This window comes from Podarcis raffonei, chromosome 5 (assembly GCF_027172205.1).
Source record: "Podarcis raffonei isolate rPodRaf1 chromosome 5, rPodRaf1.pri, whole genome shotgun sequence".
Lineage (NCBI taxonomy): Eukaryota > Metazoa > Chordata > Lepidosauria > Squamata > Lacertidae > Podarcis > Podarcis raffonei.
In genome coordinates this window covers 92,928,116-92,952,836 of record NC_070606.1, presented here as the reverse complement: position 1 = coordinate 92,952,836, position 24,721 = coordinate 92,928,116, and the positions used below count along the sequence as shown (strand labels likewise).

The 24,721-nt window shown below is 42.5% G+C and overlaps 1 protein-coding gene across 1 annotated transcript; it reads left to right on the top strand.

The window, feature by feature from the left end:
- The first annotated feature begins 781 nt into the window (after positions 1–781).
- On the top strand, positions 782–24,721 carry MCCC1 (methylcrotonyl-CoA carboxylase subunit 1). Its single transcript, XM_053390659.1, has 19 exons — positions 782–1,027; positions 4,072–4,118; positions 4,612–4,751; positions 5,654–5,749; positions 7,336–7,457; positions 8,200–8,347; positions 10,103–10,224; positions 11,639–11,750; positions 12,806–12,887; positions 14,335–14,462; positions 15,328–15,511; positions 15,730–15,839; positions 16,414–16,630; positions 16,879–16,965; positions 18,756–18,805; positions 19,014–19,151; positions 19,998–20,105; positions 21,668–21,739; positions 24,485–24,721. The coding sequence occupies exons 1-19, from the start codon at positions 963–965 to the stop codon at positions 24,602–24,604; spliced, it is 2,148 nt and encodes a 715-aa protein (XP_053246634.1). The 5' UTR covers positions 782–962; the 3' UTR covers positions 24,605–24,721.

Genomic DNA, 24,721 nt, shown 5'->3' with positions numbered 1-24,721 from the left:
TGTCCTGTTGCCTTTGTATTCCTTTGCTTCCGGGGAATCGAGTAGATTAATGGCCTGCCAGTTTTAAAATTTATTTTTTAAAATATTAAATGTATACACTGCCCTCCATCCAAAGATTGCGGGAATTGTACTCTTCGCAAATGATACAACAGGGTACGTACTTGGTTTTGACCGATAAACTTGTACAAGGCTGGGATGTGTGGGGAAACCAGGAAACATAGTTTGATGCTGACTAGCTTATAGTATTTTTCTTTTGTTAACAATCACTGGAAGGAACACCCACCCTGCCCTGTAACTCATCTTTTCAGCTTGGTTATTTAACATGCTATTATTTTCTGCTTTATACACATCAGGCCTATCTATCTATCTATCTATCTATCTATCTATGCTGCCTTATTTTCCGCCTTATACACATTATGTCTATATCTATATATATGCGCGATTTTAGCTGTTCTTATTTTCATCTGTGAGCTGTCTCGAGCCCCCAACAGGTATTTATATCTGTTATAAATACATATAGAATAATTATCATCATCTTCATTTTGCTTTGTACCTGGTGACCAAGACCCATTATTTGTTGTTTTGCGTTGTTTCATATTATTCTTACTATAACTTCTACATAGAAGGCTCGCTGGTAGATATATATATTTCACATTATTATTATTTAAAAAACACCACTTGCAGACAAATAACAAGTGTTCGTGTTTCTGAGGTGGCCACAAGCAGCTCTCTGCTTTCCCCCTCAGATAGACGACAGCCCTTCACCTTCGCCGCCTCAACCTGAGGCGGGAACGGAAGAATTCATTCCCTCGGCCGGGAGAAGGGCGCTCCCACTTCCCGCGTCGTCGTCCTCCTCCTGGGGCCGCCCATGCCCTGCCTCCTCCCGGGCCCTCCTGATAGGCCCCTCCGCCGCCGCGGCCCAGCCTCCCGTTCCCGCCCGGCGCACCGCTCTCTCAGCAGCCATGGCGGCCTCTGCTCTGGCGGCGGCGGAGTGGCGTCTCCAGGCCCTGCGGGGGCTGCAGTGCCCGTGAGTGCGGCTGGGCCCCGGCAGGGAGGACGGGGCGCGCACAGCGGGAGAGGAAGAAGGGAGGCCCTGCAGGAATGGGCGGGCAAGGCCGACGCCTCGGGGCCTCGTCGTGGGTGCGGGGCGGAGGGGAAGCTGAGCCGCAGCATCCCTCCCCCTCCCCGCTTTTCCTTCAGCTGGAGGGGGAAAGCGACGAGGCTTCACCCCGGGGCTCGGCGGCCCCAGAGAAGAGGGCGCCTCTGAGCATGTACAGAGTGCATTTTTATACCACCCTCCAATCCGCAATAACAAGCAGGACACTCCCGCAATGTCTTTCGTCCGAGGCAGAGTAGAGCAGGGATACTTCCACTGTTAATTTCCACAAAGTTGCTGGGTTGGTATTTGGGGGGGTTATGTTTGTGTGCGAGGGGAATGGGAACTCAATAATAATAATAATAATAATAATAATAATAATAATATTTTATTATTTATACCCTGCCCATCTGCCTGGGTTTCCCCAGCCACTCTGGGCAGCTTCCAGCAAAATATTAAAATACAATAATTCATCAAATAGTCTAAAAACAGTGCTCGCATTTAATAAGAAGCAGCTCTGGCTCCTTCGGATCTTCCAGATCTTGAAATAAATAAATAAATACAGGTGTGCCAGGGCCAGATTTCACCTGACCAGCTGGCAGCTTGAAAGAGCATTGGAGGAATGTGTGTATGTTGTCCGGGAGGAAGCAAGATCTGTTTTTCTCAGGCAAAGTGTTACTCAAGAGGTATTGGAAGGAAATGTTTGAAAACTGATGAATGACTGTTATAGATAGAGAGAAGAGGATTTACCCTACTTGACTATTTTGTGGATGGGTTATAACAGGCATAGGCAAACTCAGCCCTCCAGATGTTTTCGCATCATCCCTAGCTAACAGGACCAGTTGTCAGGGATGATGGGAACTGTAGTCTCAAAACATCTGGAGGGCTGAGTTTGCCTATGCCTGGGTTATAACAATGTATAAAAGCAGAAATTGGTAATTGAACAGGTGATGTGTAGGGGGGAGAAGGGGTGAATGTATTTTGAAATGATAGTTGGAAAAGTTATTTTACTGGGAGCAGCAAAGGAAGGGGGAAAATAAATTATGGAAGATCAATAAAAATAATTGGCAAAAAAATGAAAGGGCATTGCTTTGTGGCGACAGTGTTACTATAAACGGTTTGCGTGTGGAAAACCATAGGGTCCCGGTGATGCTACAAAACATTACTGCCAACAAGTGGGTTAGGTTTTTGTGTTTTTGTCTGCAGAGGTTGGCTTGCCTGGCAAACACGAGGATGGCATGGCTGCATGGAGCAGCTGGAAGAAGGGTGGTGGTGTTTGGGCGAAATGGAGCTTAAGGCTGTATTCTTATGTCGCTGGATTGGCATGGGTAAACAGTTTCCGTCATCTGTAAAGAGAGCCAAGCAAATTCCTTCATTACAGGGGCTGGACTAGAGGACTCTTGGGAGTCCCTTCCCACTCTACAATTCCATGATTCTATATACTCTTCAAGGACATAATGGAGGAGCTTTTGTGGGATCAGGCCAGAGGCCCATCCAGTCCCACCATTGTGTCCTTACAGTAGCCAGCCAGGTGCCTATGGGAAGCCCACAAGCAGGACATGAGCACAACAGCGCTCTTCACATCTGCCATTCCCAGCAATCGGTCAGAGGTTTACTGCCTCCAACAGTGGAGGTAGAAGGTAGCTATTGTGGCTAATAGCCAATTATAACCTAATCCTCTGTGAATTGGTCTGAACTTCTTTTAAAGCTACCTGTTTGCTAGAAGGAACCAGACACCCCAAATGGCTCGTCCTTGTGGAAATTGTTGAATGGGTGTGGGATTTTGCCCTGGGATGGCCAGTCCAGTAACATGTGAATTCAAAACAACTAGGCAGGGGTGTAGTAGGGGTGTAGTAGGACAAGGACCGAAGTAGCTGCACCCTGTAGGTGAGACAATATTGCAAACCATAACTGGTGTTCAGACATTTGATAAGGCAGCTCCCTGTGCTTCTAATTGAAATCATTATAGAGCTATAAAACATCAGGCATACTTTTTGAGATGGCATAAACAGTACAGTGGTACCTGTACTGTTTATGTTGCACACGATAGCTCATACCAAGAACTAACTTAGTTGGTCTTTAAGGTGCTACTGGAAGGAAAAAAATTTTTTGTTTTGACTATGGCAGACCAACACGGCTACCTTTCTGTAAGTGGTACCTCGGGTTACATACACTTCAGGTTACATATACTTCAGGTTACGGACTCCGCTAACCCAGAAATAGTACCTCGGGTTAAGAACTTTGCTTCAGAATGAGAACAGAAATCGTGCTCCGGTGGTGCAGTGGCAGCAGGAGGCCCCATTAGCTAAAGTGGTGCTTCAGGTTAAGTACAGTTTCAGGTTAAGAACGGACCTCCAGAACAAATTAAGCACTGAACCCGAGGTACCACTGTATTTCCAAATTTGGCCTCACCACAGAAAATGCAATGCAGCACTGACTGTCTTGTTCTCTGTCCTGGGGAAACCCAGCCAGATGGGCGGGGTATAAAGATTATTATTATTATTATTATTATTATTATTATTTGCTTCCTAGCCTGGAATTTCATACTTGATGCTGTATACTGAGCTGACATTTCTGTTGACTCCCAAGATTTCTCTTTCGGTTAGTTACCATCAGTTCAGACAACCCCATCAGCACATAGGTGAAGTTAGGGTTGTCCCTACATCCATTACTTTACACTTAACTTACATGGAACCACACCTGACACTTCCTCTATGTCTTGTTGTCAGCCATGTAGATATGGCCAAGTGTACATTTTAAGTGCTGCATTCACACAGCTATGTTCTTCAGATCTGTTGTTACCATGTAGTAGCTCAACTGCAAAAGGAATTGTTATAGATCAGTCAGGATTTTTTTTTCTTATTGGGTTCCTCTACCCTTAACAATTGTACCCAGCATTTTATTTCCACCCCAGGAATAGCTCAATCGGCTAAATTTCTACTTTTGTTTTATACTATGTTGTTTCCCTCTTACAGAAAATGGATCTGGACAACAAGAGTCAGAAAATACTCTTCTGCAAAAGGTGAACTGTTTGGATTATTGTATTTACAGAAAAAAAATGTGTATTTAATGTTAACATTTTCGTAGCATCAGCTCTGCTTTTTTAAAAAAATAAATGCTCACCCTGGGTGCTTGCATCTGAAAGTTTTATTTGCAAAGAGCTTGCTGAAGTTTGGCAAGGAGCTAGATGGCAACAGTGTTTCTTTGTGTATTGAGATTTCCTCTAGAAACGGTAAATCCAGATTAAATGGGAGAAATACACAAGCTGACATTTCGATGGTAACCATATTGTGTTGATGCTGCAAAAAACTTGCATGCACGAGGAGCACCCATCTCACACAAAAAACCCCCACCTCTGCAAGCACCCACTTCCTTAAGCGAAGAAGCTTTTATTCGTGATGTGGAAGACATGTTAAAAATAATAATAGGAATGAAGTTGTGCTACTTCTAGCAGTAACAATCATGGTTTAACACTTTTGAAACTTATTTTCTCCTTTTCTAAAACAAACAAACAGGACAAAGGAATATTGAGAAAGTCCTTGTGGCAAATAGAGGTGAAATAGCATGCCGAGTGATGCGGACTGCCAGGAAGATGGGAGTGAAATCTGTGGCCGTTTACAGTGATGCTGACAGGAATTCAATGCATGTAGCAATGGTAAAACACACATTCGTTAAAACATGTAAGGGGCCAACCCTGAAAACAATTGTGAAGAAGCGGAATTAAGTTGAACATGCAAAGCTGATTTAAACTGAGTCGGGTTGTTGTTCCATATGAAACTCGGTTGTCTGCTCTGCCTTCTCCCCTCCATGTGGCAAATTTGTTCCCCAGGGTTTGCAGGCATCAGCTTTCTGATTGTAAATTGAAGTGACATCTTTTCTTTTAAAAGAAAGGGACAACTGAACTTGGAAGAAACAGAAAATGCTTGTACAGTCATACCTTGGTTTTCAAACAACTTAGTTCTCAAACCTTTTGGCTCCTGAATGCCACAAACCTGGAAGTGAGTGTTCCAGTTTGCAAACTATTTTTGGAAGCCGAACATCCGATGGGGCTTCTGCAGCTTCCAATTGGCTGCAGGAGCTTCCTGCAGCCAATCAGAATCCGCGCTTTGGTTTCTGAACATTTTGGAAGTCAAATGGACTTCCAGAACAGATTTTGTTCAACTTCCAAGGTACGACTGTAGTAATTAATGCAAACATTTCCACATCTGGAAATTAATGACTCAGTCCTGCTTTATTTGTATCTAGCCTTATTCCAGTTCCCCAGAATATGTTGGAAAGCCAATATACAGATTTATTCTTACTTATATTGCAGACTCAAGTTAAGGGCTCTTTCTTTTAAATTTTCAGACCTACACAGTTTCTTATGTATAAGTCTCTGTATACTCAGTGGAACTCAAAGTAGTCTATAAATTCTGATTCAATTGCGGTTCTGCTGTTTAAGGTCCCCCCCCCCAAAAAAAGGCGTCTTGGAATGTAGCTCTAAAATTAGCTGTTCTGCAGTTGTCTGAAATGTAGCCAAATAATAATGTAAACACAGGTCCCTTTATTTCATTACAGGCAGATGAAGCGTATTTCATTGGTCCAGCACCATCTCAACAAAGTTACCTGTCCATGGAAAAGATAATGCAGGTGGCCAAAAAGTCAGCAGCGCACGTATGTATTATAATTCGCTTCTTCATTCAACCTGCTTATACATGTATTTTTAAATAGATGTCAACTCTGGATGCTATTCAGTATTGAGTTTTACGGGACAGTCAAGGCCTTAGGAGCAACTTAGGAGCACAGAGTTCTGTAGTTCCACAATTGAAGAGATTCTCAACATGGTAAATGTGGAGTCCTACATGCATCATTTCGACAGTTAGAAAGACATGAACTTCACTTTAAATCAGATAATTTTCCTTGGATCCCCCACAAGACATTAGGGGTTGCACTCCTGTTCGCGTTTGCCTTTCTCCACTAAAGCTACTTGTGTGGCTCATCTGAACTTTACAGGGAGTGTGTTCTCTCTCTCCCTCCTTAGTGTTTTCCACCAGAAACCAAGGATATCTTAGAATAATAGGATCCCAGAATCATAAAATTGTAGAGTTGGAAGGGACCCCAAGGGTCATCTAATCCAACCCCCTGCAATGCAGGAATATTTTGCCCAACGTGAGGCTGGAATCCACAATCCTGAGATTTTGATTCTCATCCTCTAATCTTAATCATGAGCTTTCCCATTCAGCTAAAACATTGCTATTTTCTTTTGACTCTGATATTCCAGTTAGTTTTGTTTGTTTATACATTTGCTGGTATTTTAGCTTTCATTTTAAGTTTGTAAGGTTGTATGTCTAGCTTTTTAAAAAAGAAAACAGAAAACATGGATTGTGTGTTTATTTCATAGGTTTGTTGTTTTATTTTGCTGCTTTGAATGCCCGTTTGGTGGAGAATGCTGTAAACAAATGGTTCAAATTAATTATTAGGGCTTTAGCTACATTGGGATCTGCTTTATACCAGATCAGATTTCTTCTCCATCCAACTCAGCATCGTCTGCTTTGACCAGCAGCAGCTCTCCAGGCAGAGGACTTTCCTACCACCTTCTAATGAGAGATGCCAGGAACTGAACCTAAGTTATTCCACATGCATTGAGCTGTGGTCATTTCCCATAAAGCTGAGCTAGGGAAGGCTGTGTTCTTGCAGCACTGCTGATGCTCCTGCGGTGTTCTGCGCTTGGGCAGAGCTTAATAGTTGCACCCAGGGTCCTGGTCACACTTCAATGACGCAACATGTGCTGACTGAAGCAAATGAAAATTTGTGCATTAGATATAAAAGTATAGGACTTCGTGTACCATAAGCCAAGCATAGGCAAACTCGGCCCTCCAGATGTTTTGGGACTACAACTCCCATCATCCCTAGCTAATAGGACCAGTGGTCAGGGATGATGGGAATTGTAGTCCCAAAACATCTGGATGGTTGAGTTTGCCTATGCCTGCCATAAGCAGTTAATAAAACGGTATTTCCAGTATCCAAGCCCAGAACTTGAATCTATGTTCCTCACTGACTTTCAAAGAAAGCTACAAGAAACCAAGGCAGACTGTGGAGCATTGGAATGTCCTTCTGATGAACAACATCCATCAGATATTAGGTCACTGGATTTGGGGCTCTGTGCAGCTTCTGAAATAGTTAATTGAGGGAAAGCTCATGCAGGGTGCTGTGAGACCTGCCAGTCTCATACAATATGCCCTTGATACTTCCTGTTTTAGGCTATCCATCCAGGCTATGGCTTCCTGTCAGAAAACACAGAGTTTGCAGAGCTCTGCAACAAAGAAGGAATCATTTTTATAGGTCCTCCTTCATCTGCCATCAGAGATATGGGCATTAAGAGGTACTCTGTTTTGCTTCACGGCTAAACCTTTTTGTACAGGGATGTTTACTATAATGGTTAAGATGGTTTTGTGTCTGGTTGTGATGGTGCTTTACCAACCAAGTGCTCTCCAGAAGTTTTGGACTACAATTCCCATCAGCCCCAGGTGCTGCAGCTGATGGGAGTTGTAGTCCAGAGTGTCTGGAGGTTACCCAGTTTGGGCAAGGCTGTTAATATAGCCTTGTGTTTGGGCTCCCCCATCCCCTCTTCTGTATGTGCAATGAATTAAGCCTACAGCGTTGTCACTGGTCTGTGGGAATGACCAGCATGGAAGGAAATCTGACTGTGTACAAGGCTGTAGAGCAAGACTAGAATCAGATTTCAGAGCGTGACATGGCAGTTTTCTTATGCAAGCATAAAATTTGCGCTTTTTGAATTTAGCCCTCATAGAGTTGTGGGAGGAACTCTATAAAGAAAAATAAAACAGACAGGAATTTCCCATGTGCTAAAACTGTTTTAAATCTCATGGGCTGATCAGATAAGCATTTTATATGCTGCATGTTCACATACCGGCAAGTTCTAGTTTGCCCCTTGTGGCTTCCCAGCATGCATACATGGCATGGAATACAGTTTCTTTCTGCATGAGAAAATTGTAATGTTTGAAGGAGTCCTAGATTGTGGGAATAAAATGCAGACGATGAGATGTGTAACAATAAGCCCTCACTGACATTGCCACTGAGTATCAAAAAATATTCTTTTGAAGCACTTCCAAAGCTATCATGTCTGCTGCCGGGGTTCCTGTTGTCGAAGGTTACCATGGTGAAGATCAGTCTGACAATTGCTTGGAAGAGCAAGCCAGAAGAATAGGGTATCCAGTCATGATCAAAGCAGTTCGTGGAGGTGGAGGAAAGGTAAGCGCAAAGGAATTTGATCCTCAGCTGATCTACTGTACAAACAGAACAGAGCAAAGATCTTCAGCTCCAGTAAATGAATGCTTAAGGTGTAATGTGCCAATCACTGTGCCAGCCTGACATCTTGGACCCTGGTCACGCTACAAAGTTATCCTATATGCCAAGGGTGGCTAATCTGTGGTCCTCCAGATGTTGCTAGACCACAACTCCCACCAGCTTCAGCTGGCATGGTCAGTGGTTAAGGATGATGGGAGCAGTTTTAGCCACATCTGGAGGACCACAGAATAGTCAGTCCTGCTGTGCATTAATAGTGAACTCAACCACTTTGTGAGAATCTATGTATTCAAACAGCACCATTCATATTCAGGTTTGCAGGAATACAAAAAAAAATAAAAATAAAACCCTCATTGGGGGGAACCTAAAGGGACACGGGTGGCGCTGTGGGTTAAACCACAGAGCCTAAGGCTTGCCAATCAGAAGGTCGGCGGTTCAAATCCCCTCGATGTGGTGAGCTCCCATTGCTCAGTCCCTGCTCCTGCTAACCTAGCAGTTCGAAAGCACATCAAAGTGCAAGTAGATAAATAGGTACCACTCTGGCGGGAAGGTAAACGGCATTTCCGTGCGCTGCTCTGGTTCGCCAGAAGCAGCTTAGTCATGCTGGCCACATGACCCAGAAGCTGTACGCCGGCTCCCTCGGCCAATAAAGCGAGATGAGCGCTGCAACCCCAGAGTTGGCCACGACTGGACCTAATGCTCAGGGGTCCCTTTACCTTTAAAGGGTTTGGGGGCAGGGGCAAGCATGCAACAGGACTTCAGAAGCTGCCTAATGAGGACTGTGGCTGCTCAGTGGGCACAGAATGCTGACGGGGGGACAGAAACAGAAAACCAGGGAGGCACAGGAATGGCGTGTCCTGGAAAAGACATGATGACTAGCTGACTGGTGGAAGCATGAGCCAGAGCACTCCATGTTGCAACATTTGCATGTGGGCCTCAGTTGTCTTTTATCCTTATTTAAATTGCTAGCTGTCACCTCTCCATTAGCACCAGGGCTTGTTGTTGTTGTTTAGTCGTTTAGTCTTGTCTGACTTCGTGACCCCATGGACCAGAGCACGCCAGGCACTCCTGTCTTCCACTGCCTCCTGCAGTTTGGTCAAACTCACGTTAGTAGCTTCAAGAACACTGTCCAACCATCTCATCCTCTGTCGTCCCCTTCTCCTTGTGCCCTCCATCTTTCCCAACACCAGGGTCTTTCCCAGGGAGTCTTCTCTTCTCATGAGGTGGTCAAAGTATTGGAGCCTCAGCTTCAGGATCTGTCCTTCCAGTGAGCACTCAGGGCTGATTTCCTTCAGAATGGATAGGTTTGATCTTCTTGCAGTCCATGCGACTCTCAAGAGTCTCCTCCAGCACCAGAATTCAAAAGCATCAGTTCTTCGGCAATCAACCTTCTCCAAGGCTGAATTACTTGGTTTCATACAACTTCGCCATATTGCATGTTTTGACCATGGTCGTAATGCACCTAACAGGAAAGCGGGAGACAGTGGTTGCCAGTTTGGTCCCTCCTCAAAGTTATTACAACTATATGTTATGTACTCAGTGGCACCTGAACAGTAGCTGATTCAAAGTTAGTACTTGCGTGAGTGATTCATCCATATCGTAAACCAACCTAGCAAAAAAGGATTTGGGAAATCCTATTGTTTTTCACTCACTAATTTTTGCTCAATATTATTCTAATATACTGGTTTTGTCACACCGTAGGGCATGAGAATTGCTCTTTCCGAAAAGGAGTTTAAGGAACAATTGGAATCAGCCAGGAGAGAAGCCAAGAAGTCTTTCAACGACGATGCCATGCTGATAGAGAAATTTGTAGATAATCCACGGTAACCAAACCATTCATCTGCTTGTAATCTCTTTAATGAGTTTGTAGAACGAAAGTAGGAGAATTGATGGGGGTGTCTCTGAGTGTGTGTCCTACGGCAGGTGAAGCATCAGCAGCGAATTTGTCCCCCCCCCCCCATCTCAGAAAAGCATGTTCGGGACATTTGGTAGGTGCACAGCACTCCTGCTGCCCTGGAAAATCCAGCCCTGGCTGGAGGGAGGTCAAAGTTGGGTGGCTGTTGGGGCGTTGAGCAAGGGAAACTGAAGATGCCTGATAGACGATTTCCCTAGAGCTCTTGGGACATGGCACTGACCTTCCCAAAGTTGCTGTTTTTGCTGGGTGAGGAATTTATGATCGTAAGAGATGCAGCTATCTCACCCCCCCCCCAAAAAAACCCCTCTTTCTCTTATCACTTTTTCCCACTTCAAGATACTTGCAGACCGCAATGTATAGTACTATATATTTTAATAGTAGCAATGAACTATTTAGAAGGCACATGCTGGGTTGTATGGTGCATGCTACAGTAGACTTGACTACAGAATAAAATATTTCAGGGTTATAGTGATCTCTCTGTGTTAACAATTGTGAAGCCCCCTTAAAGTAATTGCAAATCACAGGTCCTTCAAGATAACAGTTGTGAGAACAAAACTTACATACACTGAGAAAGCAGGCAATAATAGTTTATTTATGTGTGTATACTTTGTTATCTGGTAGCCTCGTGACACATAATGTGTGAAAATGCATTCTGAAGTGTAGAGTATTAATTCCAATATATTAGTGATAATTATTCTGGAATATACTTTGGCCCTATAGACATATATAGTTGTGACAGTGCAAAGTGTAGCTTGCTATCAAAATTTCTTAAACGGGGCACTTTACGTTCCAGGATAACAGTTTACTACAATTCAGATCACATGCTTGGTTGTCTTTCTGATTCTTCCGTTCATTTAGGGTTTTTAGCACAAGATAACGAGTCAAGACCTAGTATGTGATATTGCAGACATCAGACACATTGACCTTGTTCTGAATTCTCTCTCTCTCTGATAATTTACTACTATTTAAAAACAAAAGTGTGCTTTTGAAAATGTTTGCTTAAGTGCACAGACCTTCCTTTTCCTAGAATATGATGTTAGAGATTAGCATGTTTAAAGTTATTTTAAGTATGATGAAGGGTAGAAGAAAACACTGATCTTCCTGAAGTTTAACATTGTTTCCAATTCTGAAAAATAAGATTATCTTTAATGTATGATAGGTTGTGCTAGTTGTCTTGAAGTGGCACAGACTACCGTGATGGAATAATGCACTTTGCTCTTTAAAAAATGGCACTAATGGTCATTGGCACTGATGGACATGAACCTTTATTTATTAATATTTACAGCTGAACCTTTATTTGTTAATTTTTACACCCAAAACAGGCATGTAGAAGTTCAGGTGTTTGGAGACCAGCATGGCAATGCAGTTTATCTGTTTGAAAGAGATTGTAGTGTACAGAGAAGACATCAGAAAATTATTGAAGAAGCTCCAGGGGTGAGTGACTAGTTTCTGAAAAGGTGATTGAAATAGATGTAAATCCCTTTTTTGTTTACTTTATTAACATATTTTTTGTTTTTCACATGTGATACCAATGGCTTCTTGGTATATATTATTATTTTTTGCAGAATATAATACTAGTTTCAGAGACACCCAAACACTTCTAACATGGGATTTTGTGTGTGGTTTTTTATTGTTCTTTTTTAACCACATTGAGTTTGGAAATCATGATTGCTACCCCAGTATCCTGTTGCTAAACTGTATAGCACATGCACACACTTCTGAAGCTACTAGAGAAGCTACTTTTTTCTGGAATGTTCTGTTAGTTTATCTGGGCTTTTCTGAGCTACCTAAGCTATTCCTGAAATGTGTTTTATACGGGTGATGCCTCATTGGGTCTACCATGTCTCTATTACGTTCAGCTTACTGACGACTTTGTAACTTATAAAGTAGCACTCTATGCGTTGGCAGCTAAGAAGATCAGGAGGAAAGAACTAGATAAAATAGCGGTCAACTGCAAAGGGGATTCGGATATTTAATTTGGCACATTTTACTAGAGAATCTTCTGCTATTCTGTTTTATGCAACAAACAATCTTAATAGTTGTGACCGTGGTTTATATTGTATGTGTGGTGCCTAATGATTTTTGTGATTATTGCTGTTTTTCCTTTTGTTATTTTTCTGAATGATGCTATGGCCTATGACTAGCACAATAAAAGTTGATGATGATGATGATGATTATGTTCAGCATGCGGTTCCAGAAGACTTTATTTGTGCACACATGTTAAGCCTTCTGTCAACATGCTTATATTTAAAGGGGCTGGATATTTTTCTTTGCAGGGTTTTGAAACCATCAGCACTCAGTTAGGTGATCTGTTCTGGTACAGCTTCTCTGTGAGGTTCATTTTATGTAGATGAAATGTGGCTTGAATAACTGCATGTGAAAAGAAGAGGGTTTTTTTAAAAATCTGCTTTTCCCCAGATAGATGATACCTGCATACAAGCACAGAAATGTGGTATAAATGTAGTAACATCATTTCAACCTTTTCTTAGCCAGGAATTAAGCCTGAAATAAGAAGGAAACTTGGAGAGGCAGCTGTCAGGGCAGCTAAAGCTGTGAACTATGTTGGAGCAGGTATTGCAAACTTAACTTCCTTTTAGTCCTGTATTTAGTTTCACATTGGAAGTTACGTACCCATATGGGAGGCATGTTTAGAGGAAGGCTGCTTTAAGTGGAACGGTAGAGTTTATAAAGTGATTCTAGCTCTAACTTGGGTGGTTAAAATTCTAAACTGCAAAGGAAAGATTTAAAAAACACCACCCAGAATAATATTGTCTGTACATTTATTTATTTTTTCAATCTAGATGTGAAGTCTGCAGCCAAAGATTTAGCTAGCTATTTTAAGTGAATATGCAAAGGTCACTCATCTTTATCTTTGTGGCTCTTGGCTGTGTGTTCCCTTTCTCTCTGCCCTTTCATTTCTTGTTGCCTTTCCCCTCTCAGTCTCCTGCCTTTTGGCTTTCTTTTCATGCCCTTCATAATTCTCTGCACCTTGTACTTTTATTTTCCTGGGATGTTCAGCCCGGACACTGAGATCCAGCACCGAGGGCCTTCTGGTGGTTCCCTCACTGCGAGAAGTGAGGTTACAGGGAACCAGGCAGAGGGCCTTCTCAGTGGTGGCGCCTGCGCTGTGGAACGCCCTCCCATCAGATGTCAAGGAAATAAGCAACTATCCTACTTTTAAAAGACATCTGAAGGCAGCCCTGTTTAGGGAAGTTTTTAATGTTTAATGCTGCATTGTGTTTTTAATATTTGATTGGGAGCCGCCCAGAGTGGCTGGGGAAATTATTATTGTTGTTGTTGTTGTTGTTGTTGTTGTTGTTGTTGTTGTTGTTGTTGTTGTTGTTGTTATCTGCCTCACTGCTTCTGTCCAGAATAAGGGAAGCTCAGCCAGCCACTGGCCCAATTGCACACCATTCCAAGCCAACATGACTTAGCACAAATGTGCTGCCTTTCAAGGAGGATATCACAACTACTTTGCTTTCCCAGGGGTTTTTAAGTCAGTGCAGTGCAGCAGCTAAGCCCAGGTTTGACTTAGTGTGTCATTCAAAGCCAGGCTCGTGGTTGAGATGTCTACTCCTTAACCACGATCTGTAGCTAAAGCTTGTCCTATGGTTTGTCCTATGGTTGCAGGTTATGGTTTGAAAGGCATGCTGTGCCAAACTTTGGCTGTCCTGCACTGTCCCCAAAAGCCCAGGGAGGGGCAAAGTGACTGCAAGCTTCTCTTCTGAAGCCAGTGTGTTTGTGTGGTCACAGTAAGCCTAAATAGAATCTAAATAGGTTTAAGGCTGCATTTGATTGAGAAATATTTCCACTGGATTAGGATGTTATACTTCCTGGAGGGTTTCCAAGCTGTGGTTTTGGATCAGGTTTTTAAAAATATAGTTAAGATGCTTCATATTGACAACAGACAGCAAACTCTGTGGACAATGGTGTTATGCTGGGATCAGTGTTATCCTGGGACTTTGTTTAGAGAAAGCATTTCCATCACTATTAAATGTACCAATCTTAAATATTTCAGGAACAGTGGAATTTATTATGGATAGTGAACATAATTTCTATTTCATGGAGATGAACACCAGGCTGCAAGTGGAGCACCCAGTTACTGAAATGATCACTGGGACAGACTTGGTAGAGTGGCAACTTAAGGTAAGGGCTTATGAGGGCAGCATCCATAGGAACATAGGAAGCTGACTTATACTGAGCCAGACCCTTGGTCCTTCTAATTCAGAATTGTCAGTGCTTATTGGCGGAAGCTCTCTATAGAGTTTCAGACTGTGGGCATTCCCAACCCTACCTGAAGGTGCTGGGGATTGAACCAGGGACTTTGTGCATGCCAGTAAGATGCTCTGCCTGTGCCTCCATTTGAAGCCAAGCATTGCTTTTTACCAGGAGCGTGGGAAAGTTTCTCCTTGGGACAGTGAATTCTCACTGTTTCTGTCCGGGCTGATGCTAAATTGGGCATTGAATGAGAGTATGTAAATGCAGTAATATTAGAAGTTAAGGATGCATCAAGAACGGCACATGGGAAGTCACTTGAACAAAATTGTATTAATTGGGAAATATTTTGTATAATTGGGTTGAGATCTGGAAAACCAATAAAAATAATTGGCAAAAACGTGAACGAGGATCTGGGATAGACTTGCTTCAAGTTATTCCACTGTGTGAGTGCTTTCCCACACAACGTTTGCTACAGTCTGACATGAGAATTAAAAATGGGAAGGATTAGCTAGTTGCAGGTATTATAGAATTCAATCTGTTGCTCTGTAGATGGTTTGTGAATGAGAGTTTAAAGCAGGAATTGCCAACCTTCTTTTCTGTCTGCTGTACAGCTGTCAAAGGCACAAGAACCCTCTTTTTTTTTGTGCAGTGTAAACCCTAAACCTCAAATACCTCAAGGATTTCTACTACTCAAATTTTGCTGCACGGTTTTTCTGTGATTCCTTGATACCCTCACAGTCCAAAGACACTATTCTCAATCCTGTAGAAAAAGCAAAACTCTTTTTCTTTACAGGTTGCTTCAGGGGAGAAGATTCCTTTGGCTCAGGAAGAGATCTCTCTTAATGGACATGCTTTTGAAGCTAGGATCTATGCCGAAGATCCAAACAACAACTTCATGCCGGGGGCTGGACCCTTATTGCATTTGTCTACACCACCCTCTGACAGTTGCACCAGGATAGAAACCGGGGTAAGACAAGGTAAACTTAACCTCCTTGCTGCAAATTAGTGTCAGGAACATTCTTTTCGCTTTAAGGGTGCGATCGTACTTTCAAAAGCAAAGGGGATGGTTTACTAGTCTACCCCTTGCCTTGACCAGGTTTTCCATACCTGACTAAAGGAAATAACGGGGTACGAACTGACTCCTTTTTAAATTACTCATTCTGGCAAATTGCTTCCCCAACTCTTCCTGTTTCAGGGGATGAGGTTTCTATATACTATGACCCAATGATTGCCAAGTTAGTCGTTTGGGCAGAGGATCGTCAAGCAGCGTTAAGGAAATTAAGATACTGCCTTCGGCAATATAATGTAAGTACAGACGACATTATGATTTATAAAGTTTGGGTCCTATCCAGTGCTTTTCCTCTGGGGGGGGACGCAGGGGCACGTGTACCCCTAAACATTTTGTGTTGCCCTGACCAACAGACCAGCTGTCTCTGCAATAGCAGCACGGACTGGACATTTGTCATTCTCCCTGCTGGTGCCCAGGGAGGGGAGTCTGGGGCAGCCGTGGTGGAGGCGATGGCAGTCCTCCTCCTTCTCCTCTTGCTGGGCTAGAGCCAGCCAGTGAGTGCTTGTCCCTCCTTGTTCAAGCCAACCCCGCCATCGCCATCGTTCAAGCTCCGCCACCTTGAGTCCCTCGTCTGGGGGTTGGGGGGGGGAGGAAGAGGGGGAGCAGCCAAAATGAGAGTACCCCTAAACATTTTTAAAGAAAAAAAGCACTGGTCCTCTCTGATAAAGTAGGGGAGGGAGACCTGTGGCCTTCCAGATGTTCTTGGACCGCATCTCCCATCATCTGTGACTATGCCTGTTGGAGCATGTGACTGCGGCAAATGGCTTGCCTTCACCTAGTGTGCTTTCTTTGTTCCCTTTCCCTCGGCAGATTGTAGGGCTAAGCACCAATGTTGATTTCTTGCTGGACCTCTCAGGCCACCCGGAGTTTGAGGCTGGAAATGTTCACACCAATTTTATCCCACAACATTACGATGAGCTATTTCCACCCAAAGAGGCAATATCTGAAGTGGCCTTATGCCAGGCAGCGCTTGGACTCATACTGAGGGAGAAAATTGTGACCGACACTTTTAGAATGCAATCAGGAGGTAGGCTTGAGGCATCTTTGGCTTTTTAGAATCCTTTCTGTTACAGGGAAGAATGTGCCGTGTGTGCGTACACTCTCTCTCTCTCTCTCTCTCTCTTTCTCTTTTATTTATTTGTTTCACATTCATAAGCAACAATTTTCCAGATCCCATAATTGCTTACAAGCAGAATTCTCTGCTTGAAAGAGCTCCCCCATTCATTTCAGTAGAGCAATAACTGAATCTTTCTCCCTCCATTTTTTATATTCCAGATAAGTTCTCTCCATTTGCATCCAGCAGTGGAAGAAGAATAAATATACCTTACGTTAGAAACCTGACTCTTTTAGATGGTGAAAATAGTAAGTGACTTAGTTCTGAATGCCGAGAATTTGAGTGGCAATCTTTATTCTATAGCTGAGGAGGACAAAGAGACATACAATAGTACAATAATTCAAAATGCTTTTTATATACATTGGATTGATTTACCGTATTTTTTGCACCATAACACTCACTTTTTTCCTCCTAGAAAGTAAGGGGAAATGTCTGTGCGTGTTATGGAGGAAATGCCTACGGGTGGCATGCCTACGGATTTCCCTCCTCTAAAAACTACGTGCGTGTTATGGTCGGGTGCGTGTTATAGAGCGAAAAATACGGTATATAGATCACTTGGCATGTACTTAAACTGCAAGCATGGCTTTTTGTTTTCTTTGTTACTTTCATCAGAGCTGCCCCATATTTCTTGGTTGTTTTTGCAAAGACCTGTTTTGTTCATGCTGTTCAACATTCTCAACACTTCGGGAAGCAGGCCTTGCCACTACTGCATGCTTACATTGGATTAGATGTGCCCTAGGTATAATACTGAGGGATTTTAGTATTTTGTGGGAGACCTTTTTTGTGCTAAGGGCTGCTTCACCCTGCTGGAAAGCTGTTGGGAGGCTACATATATGTTTCAGTGTTGGATGGGGGCCAGACCCATGCACAGTCACACACCCTTAACACATGCAAAGACAGGCACATAGTCATATGTGCACAGAAAGCTATTTCCCATGAAAACTACTCAAGTTTCACATTCTATTTCTCTAAAGTTTCTGAAAAGAAAGGAAGTTCTCCAACACCCTTCCCTGCCCTGACATGCAAAAAGAACTCAGTTGTCTAAGCAGCACATCTGAACCACGACCCCTCTCTTAAAACGATACATTTCAGGATGCAGTTGCATCCTAAAAATTGATGGCATGCAGTTGCTTTTTTGCAAAATGGCATGCAGTTGCTTTTTTGCACACTTGCAAGGGGCCACAATTCAAGACTGAGCCCAAGAAGGCCTGCTTCTGCATTGACACCAAGTGGTCATCTGCAACTGGCAGTGACTTCTCAGAAGTTCTTAAAGATCAGCTTGGCCTGTATTGGGGAATGTGGCCTTCTAGGTAGCCTAGTCCTAAGTTGTTTAGGGCTTTAACTGCTAACAACAAAACATTGAACATGGCTCGGTAGCTGACAGGTAGCCAGTGCATATCTAATACAGTGGTACCTCTAGTTACGAACATAATTCATTCCGGAGATCCGTTCTTAACTAGAGGTGTGCTTTCCTAATGGGGCCTCTTGGGGCCGCTGTGCCGCCAGCACATGATTTCCGTTCTCATCCTGGGGCAAAGTTCTCAACTCGATTTAACTCTTCCAGGTTAGCAGAGTTTGTAACCTGAAGCGTTTGTAACTCGAGGTACCACTCTATGTATAAAGCTGTGTCTCCTACTGAGCAACCTAGCAGCTACATTTTGTACTTTTCAGCCACTTCTGAATCAGGTGCAAGGGCAGCCTCACGTTAGTTTAATTGTGAATCACTGTAGCGGTACAGTATGGCAGAAGGTGGAAGATGACGAAGGGAACAAGGAGCCCACACTTGTGAAGAATGGGGAGAGAGAGTGGAGGTGAAACTACTTAGAGCTTTCAACGGATAAGTGGCATACAAATTTTAAAAATAAAGATAAGTGGAGAGGAGTTGAGCGACCTCAAAGTGGTGCAGCTCAATTGGATCTGCATTATTTTTGGGTTTTAATTCCTCCTCTCCCCTAAAAAAAAAAACACACACACACACACACACACACACACACAAAAACCCCACTTGGAAGTAATTTAAATCTTTATTTTCTAACAGAAGTGAATATGACCGTAACCTACAATCGTGATGGATCATATGACATGCAGGTAAACATCCTCTATATAATTTGAGTTACTTTTTCTGTGTAGTTTTTTGCAAATCCTTTGCGGCCTATATGTATTTGACCCAATCCCATCTCTGTGGACTGAGACAAATAGGATAGAGTTTCTAAGGGGCATATGGGTGCCTTTTTTCATATTGGTGAGCCTTAAAGTTTCTCCTCTCATTGTCTGATGCTATGTAATTGTATTTCAGATACAGAATAAATCTTTCCATGTTTCTGGAGATCTTTCGAGTGATGGTGATTTGGATTGCATAAGATGTTCAGTAAACGGAGTTGTTCATAAATCCAAGGTGGTAATTTTGGGCGACGCCATTCACCTCTTCTCACCGGTAATATTTTCCACTTGATTTATCTGGAGAATAAATTAACAGCCAGGAAAATGAGTGTTTTTTTAAAAAAGGGAAACAATTATAGATCTGGATACATCTATTTACATTTGGGAGAACAGGGACTGAATGTATGACTCTAAACTTTTATGTAAGCAACCCATAATATTCTTGTGACACTTGAAAATTCATAGCTTTAATTAGTAGCTAAGGCTAATTAGTCGATACTGAACTGTTCAGTGAATAAATTGGCTTGTAAAGCTAAATGCCTCACATCTTTAAGTCATAAGGATGGGGAGTTGGGGCATGGATCTTAAAATTTAAAAGAATATCCTAAATGACTAGATGTCTGTGTAAGCTCCTGTGAATCACGGCTGCAATATTTGAAATGTATTCATGAGGAATTACACATTTTTAATCCAGCCCATTCATATTCATGCTTTATATCATTTCCAAAATATGTGTTGGCTTAGACTTGCATCCTTTTCATACATTATTGTTATTGCTACATCTTGGAAGTAAGTTAAGTCTAAGTAGGCTTGGGAAGTAAATTCAAAATAAGGTAACAAATTACCTTGGTGTTTTCTGAATTACATTGACAACCTCCTTTATAAGAAGGAATATTCTGTTGGTGGTCTCAGAAGGCTGCTTTTTCAGTAAAAAGTGATTAAAGGGAATTAAAATGGTTCTCTTAGTGAACATCATGTAAACTCCTTGTCAATAAATCAAGTGTTTAATGTCCATCCTAGTTACACCTGTCATTTCAGGATGTGGAAAATATAGGTTTGTACCAGCTGTAAAAAGTGTTGTTGCGCTCATCTGTTCGTGGTGTATTTTTATTTTCTCCAGGAAGGTAGTGAGCAGATTGGTCTTCCTGTGCCAAAGTATTTATCCGGAGTGGGTTCAGTTGGAGATCAGGGTGGGGCTGTGGCCCCCATGACGGGGACAATAGAAAAGGTAATTCTGGAGGGATCTGTGTGTGGGTGTGGCAGAGCCTTTTCTCTTTGTAAACTGCTTTACAGGTTTTTAAAAACAATTGGCACATGAATTTTATGAAATAAATAAATATATGAGGCGCATTGCCCTTTTGTACCAAAGGTGATGCATTGATGTGTCCTGCAGGGACTGTTTGCACATGCCATTCACTTCTGGTTACTTACCATCCTTCCTTACTGTAGAGTGTGGTTGCCTTCAGTAGATTGCTGCTTACTTTGCCGCTAGCCACTTCCTTTAAGCTCTGGTGAAGAATCTTGAGGCATTGCGGCAAATTCTGGAGCATGTTCTTACTTCATGCAAGGCAATTAGCAGATCTTATGAGTCTCCTCACCCCCCCCCATGTGAACTGAGAATATGGCCAGGAACACACCAGTCTCCCATTCTTGTATGGAAGACACGTAGGGGAATTGAAGACAAGATTACGTTCAAAGAAGCTTGTTCATTGCTATGGATCTTCTCACTGAAGCTCATTGAGTTCCTCAAGTAAATTTCCTGGGACTCCCTTGAAAAGGATTTCTCAGCTGTCTTCCTTCTTCATTGCCATCTGACTGTAATCTCTTTGTCCTCACAACTAGCTGTTGGTCCACATCATCTGCTGTCAAACATTATAAACCCTCTAGGCTGCATTGCTGTTCTGTGCTGCTGCTTTGTTCATCAGTTTGCTTTGTGGCTTTAGTTTATGATATTATTATTATTATTATTTGTACTTGTTTTAATAGTGGCATTTTTGTAACTTGCCCTGAGACTATTCCATGAAGGGCCAGGCATTAAGTACGACTCATAAACAAAGATGGCAGGTGATTTCATGTTCTCTAATTCTTACAGCCTGTTATTCATGGTGTGGATTTACTTGCAACTGGGGGCTCCTCTGGACTTTTTTTTTAATTGCACATACATGATGATATGCACTCATGATGCTGTCAGGGTGGTCATACATGATCCCAATTTTCAATATTTCGGGATGCTCATACAGCTTCATGTCCAGTCAGTGCATATACTGTAGTGTCCTGCTGAAATCCTGTAACCACAAATATTCCGGGGGTGTTTTTTTGTCCCACTTTCATTGCACTATTGCCCCTCCGGACAGCGATGATGTGGTCGCATTGGTGAAGCAAAGCAGAACAACTAAATAAATCCATCATTAATACACTCTTACTATGTCAAGAATATATTGCAGAACACACCTGCAATAAAACACCAGTCTGGAACATACATATATAGCAAGAGCCATGACCAGTCATCCCTCCCTAGTCCATATGCCTCTGTAATACATACGTGGTGATAAATGTTCACATGAACAAATTATATTTTTGGGTGCACATTTTCATAGGTGCACTTTTAAAATGTCACCGTGTTGGAGAAACCAGCTGCAAAGGTAAACTTAGAAAAAGATTGCCATTCTTCATCCTCACACAAGGAATCTTTTGTCCTCTTTATTGCTTTCTGTGAACTTGGAGAGAAGCACTATATTTGTATAGGAGGAACGTGACACCTGGCTTCTCACTCGCTTTTCAATTTGTTAGGTGTTTGTGAAAGCTGGTGATAAAGTCCAAGTCGGAGACCCGCTGATGGTTATGATAGCTATGAAAATGGAGGTGAGTATCATAACATTTTAAACATGGAGAAGGCAAGAGGGATTTGGTTTGGGTTTATTAGCACATCATACAAAGTGTACCTTAAATGTTGCAGGCATAGTATGTTAACCGACTAGTTGTTTAAGGATTGTGCTGGTTTTATTGGCACGAGTGATTTCTAGCTGTAACAAACTGTCCTAATGTTTCCCAGGAGCAAATCTTCCATTGCGTTTGCATGCTGGAATATTCTTTATATTTTAGAAAAATGATCCCTCGCCCCCCACCCCCTGCCATTTAAGCATTTCTCTTCTATCCAAGGCTTGGTGCTATACAAATTCCAACAAGCAAAGAATCTCTCTAAAAACCACTGCATTTTTTCTTCATAATGCTCCTAGTAATTAATCTAAACCGTTGCAGGGTATACATTTATAACTGTGTTTTGGCCTTGCTGGGTTCCTTAATAATAACCTCAAACAAACTGGCTCAGTTTGCCTTATTAATTGATGCTGGATTCCACCTTGCGCACTGAACTATTGTTAGGCACTGTTGTAGGGCATTGTGTAAACAAAAGTGGTGCCGTGTCAGAAATAGTAGAAATCGTAACTTGATGCTAAGTGACCCTTTTCCTCAAGCATTATATCATGTGCGAGCTTTTGACCCATCATTTTGATATAGCCTTGCATGACACACACTTAATTTCTAAAGCCAAAACCCAAAAATATCCTCTTAAGCACTCAGTCTAGCCTTAAAGGTTTGGAGCAGGGGAGAAAAAGACAAAATCTAGGGCAGGTAGATGCAGTTCATGGAGGGCCAGGTGATAGAACCTTCAGCATCCTACCAGAACTTTGGCCAATGTCCCAGCCACCTCTGCCAAAGTAATTAAAATGTGGTCTTCAATAGAATATAATTCGTAATATGCTTTTACAGGTATAAATCTGTGAAATTTGTAGGACAACGATCAGTGCTGTGATAAAAGTGCCCTGGGAGCAGTGCTATCATGGCACTGGTCTGTTTGGGAGGAATGAAAACCTCGGCTGAGTCTGGGTACCACTTCCTCCCCAGCAGACAGTGTGATCACCTGATTGGCTGATGGGAGGATGCGCCATAGCTCTGATGCACCACAGTGCAATAGATAACCATCGTTCGCACGGAAAGGGTTAACTTCCCACTCTGACCCATCCTACTCTGCAGATAATTGTTGCTGTGATTGTTGTTGTTTAGTGGTTTCGTCATGTCTGACTCTTCATGACCCCATGGACCAGAGCACGCCAGGACTCCTGTCTTCCACTGCTTCCCGCAGTTTGGTCAAACTCATGCTGGTAGCTTCGAGATCACTGTCCAACCATCTCATCCTCTGTCGTCCCCTTCTCCTTGTGCCCTCAATCTTTCCCAGCATCAGGGTCTTTTCCAGGGAGTCTTCTCTTCTCATGAGGTGGCCAAAGTATTGGAGTCTCAGCTTCAGGATCTGTCCTTGCAGTGAGCACTCAGGGCTGATTTCCTTAAGAATGGATAGGTTTGATCTTTCAAGAGTTTCCTCCAGCACCATAATTCAAAAGCATCAATTTTTCAGCGATCAGCCTTCTTTATGGTCCAGCTCTCACTTCCATACATTACTACTGGGAAAGCTTTAACTGTTGCTGTGATAAGGTTACCTAAAAGCAAAGTGATATGTTCTTATTTGTTGGGATGGAATAGAGGAATCCAATACTGACGCTAGGTAGCTCTCCCTGCCCCCCTACCTTAACATTTCTGCATCCATTGTTGTACTTGGATATTTATCTGTATCGATAAAAATTAAAATTTCTGTTCAGTAAATCAGCATTCTTTCGTTTGAGCCCTGAACCATGGGTTTTTGGTATAATGTCTGCACAGGAATCTTGTACAGTGGTACCTCAGGTTACATACGCTTCAGGTTACATACGCTTCAGGTTACAGACTCCGCTAACCCAGAAATAGTACCTTGGGTTAAGAACTTTGCTTCAGGATGAGAACAGAAATCGTGCTCCGGCGGCGTGGCAGCAGCAGGAGGCACCATTAGCTAAAGTGGTGCTTCAGGTTAAGAACAGTTTCAGGTTAAAACGGACCTCCGGAACGAATTAAGTACATAACCAGAGATACCACTGTATTGGCTTATAGATGATCTGCATATTTTAAATGAGGTGCCCTAATATATAGCTCTTATTTGTACAACTGATGGTGCCAACTTGAAGTTTTAAATAGAGAAACAGTGATTGTTTAGCTAAAGGTTTTAACCTTTAAAGCCCTATACGGCCTAGGACCCTCGTACCTACAGGACCGCCTCTCCTGGTATGTCCCACAGAGAAATTTACGGTCTGCAAATAAAAACATCCTAAAGATCCCAGCCCACAGAGAGGTTAGGCTGGCCTCAACTAGAGCCAGGGCCTTCTCGGCCGCGGCTCCAATCTGGTGGAACGCTCTGTCACAAGAGACTAGGGCCCTGCGGGACCTGACATCTTTCCGCAGGGCCTGCAAGACAGAGCTGTTCCACCAGGCCTTTGGTCAGGGCGCAGCCTGACCCCCTCCTCTGGCAATCTGCACAGAATTTTGCTTGATGGTTGCCATTAATTTGATTTTAATTAATTTTATAATGAATGTTTTTAGAATGTTGGACTATTTTGATTGTTGTTAGCCGCCCTGAGCCCAGCTTCGGCTGGGGAGGGCGGGATATAAATAAAACATTATTATTATTATTATTATTATTATTATTAATATTAATATTATTAATGTATACTTTTTTCTCTGCAGCATACCATACGGGCTCCAAAGGCGGGAATAATTAAGAAGGTTCATTACCAGGAAGGATCACAGGCCAACAGACATGCTCCACTAGTTGAGTTAGTGGAAGAAAACTCTGAATCTGAATAATCCCTGGTGAATGTCGGTGATGCCTTTTGATTTTTCCCTGATTCTTTTTTATTCCTCAAGAAAACATCTTTATATTTTATTAATTTAATTATTACTAATAAAATGCTATTATAAAAA

Excerpts from the sequence above, each read along its gene's own strand:
- MCCC1 (XM_053390659.1), top strand. The coding sequence starts at position 963 with ATGGCGGCCTCTGCTCTGGCGGCGGCGGAGTGGCGTCTCCAGGCCCTG. Across the intron at positions 14,463-15,327 it reads TGGTAGAGTGGCAACTTAAG|GTTGCTTCAGGGGAGAAGAT; the intron begins GTAAGGGCTTAT and ends TTTTCTTTACAG. Across the intron at positions 16,631-16,878 it reads TTTTAGAATGCAATCAGGAG|ATAAGTTCTCTCCATTTGCA; the intron begins GTAGGCTTGAGG and ends TTTATATTCCAG.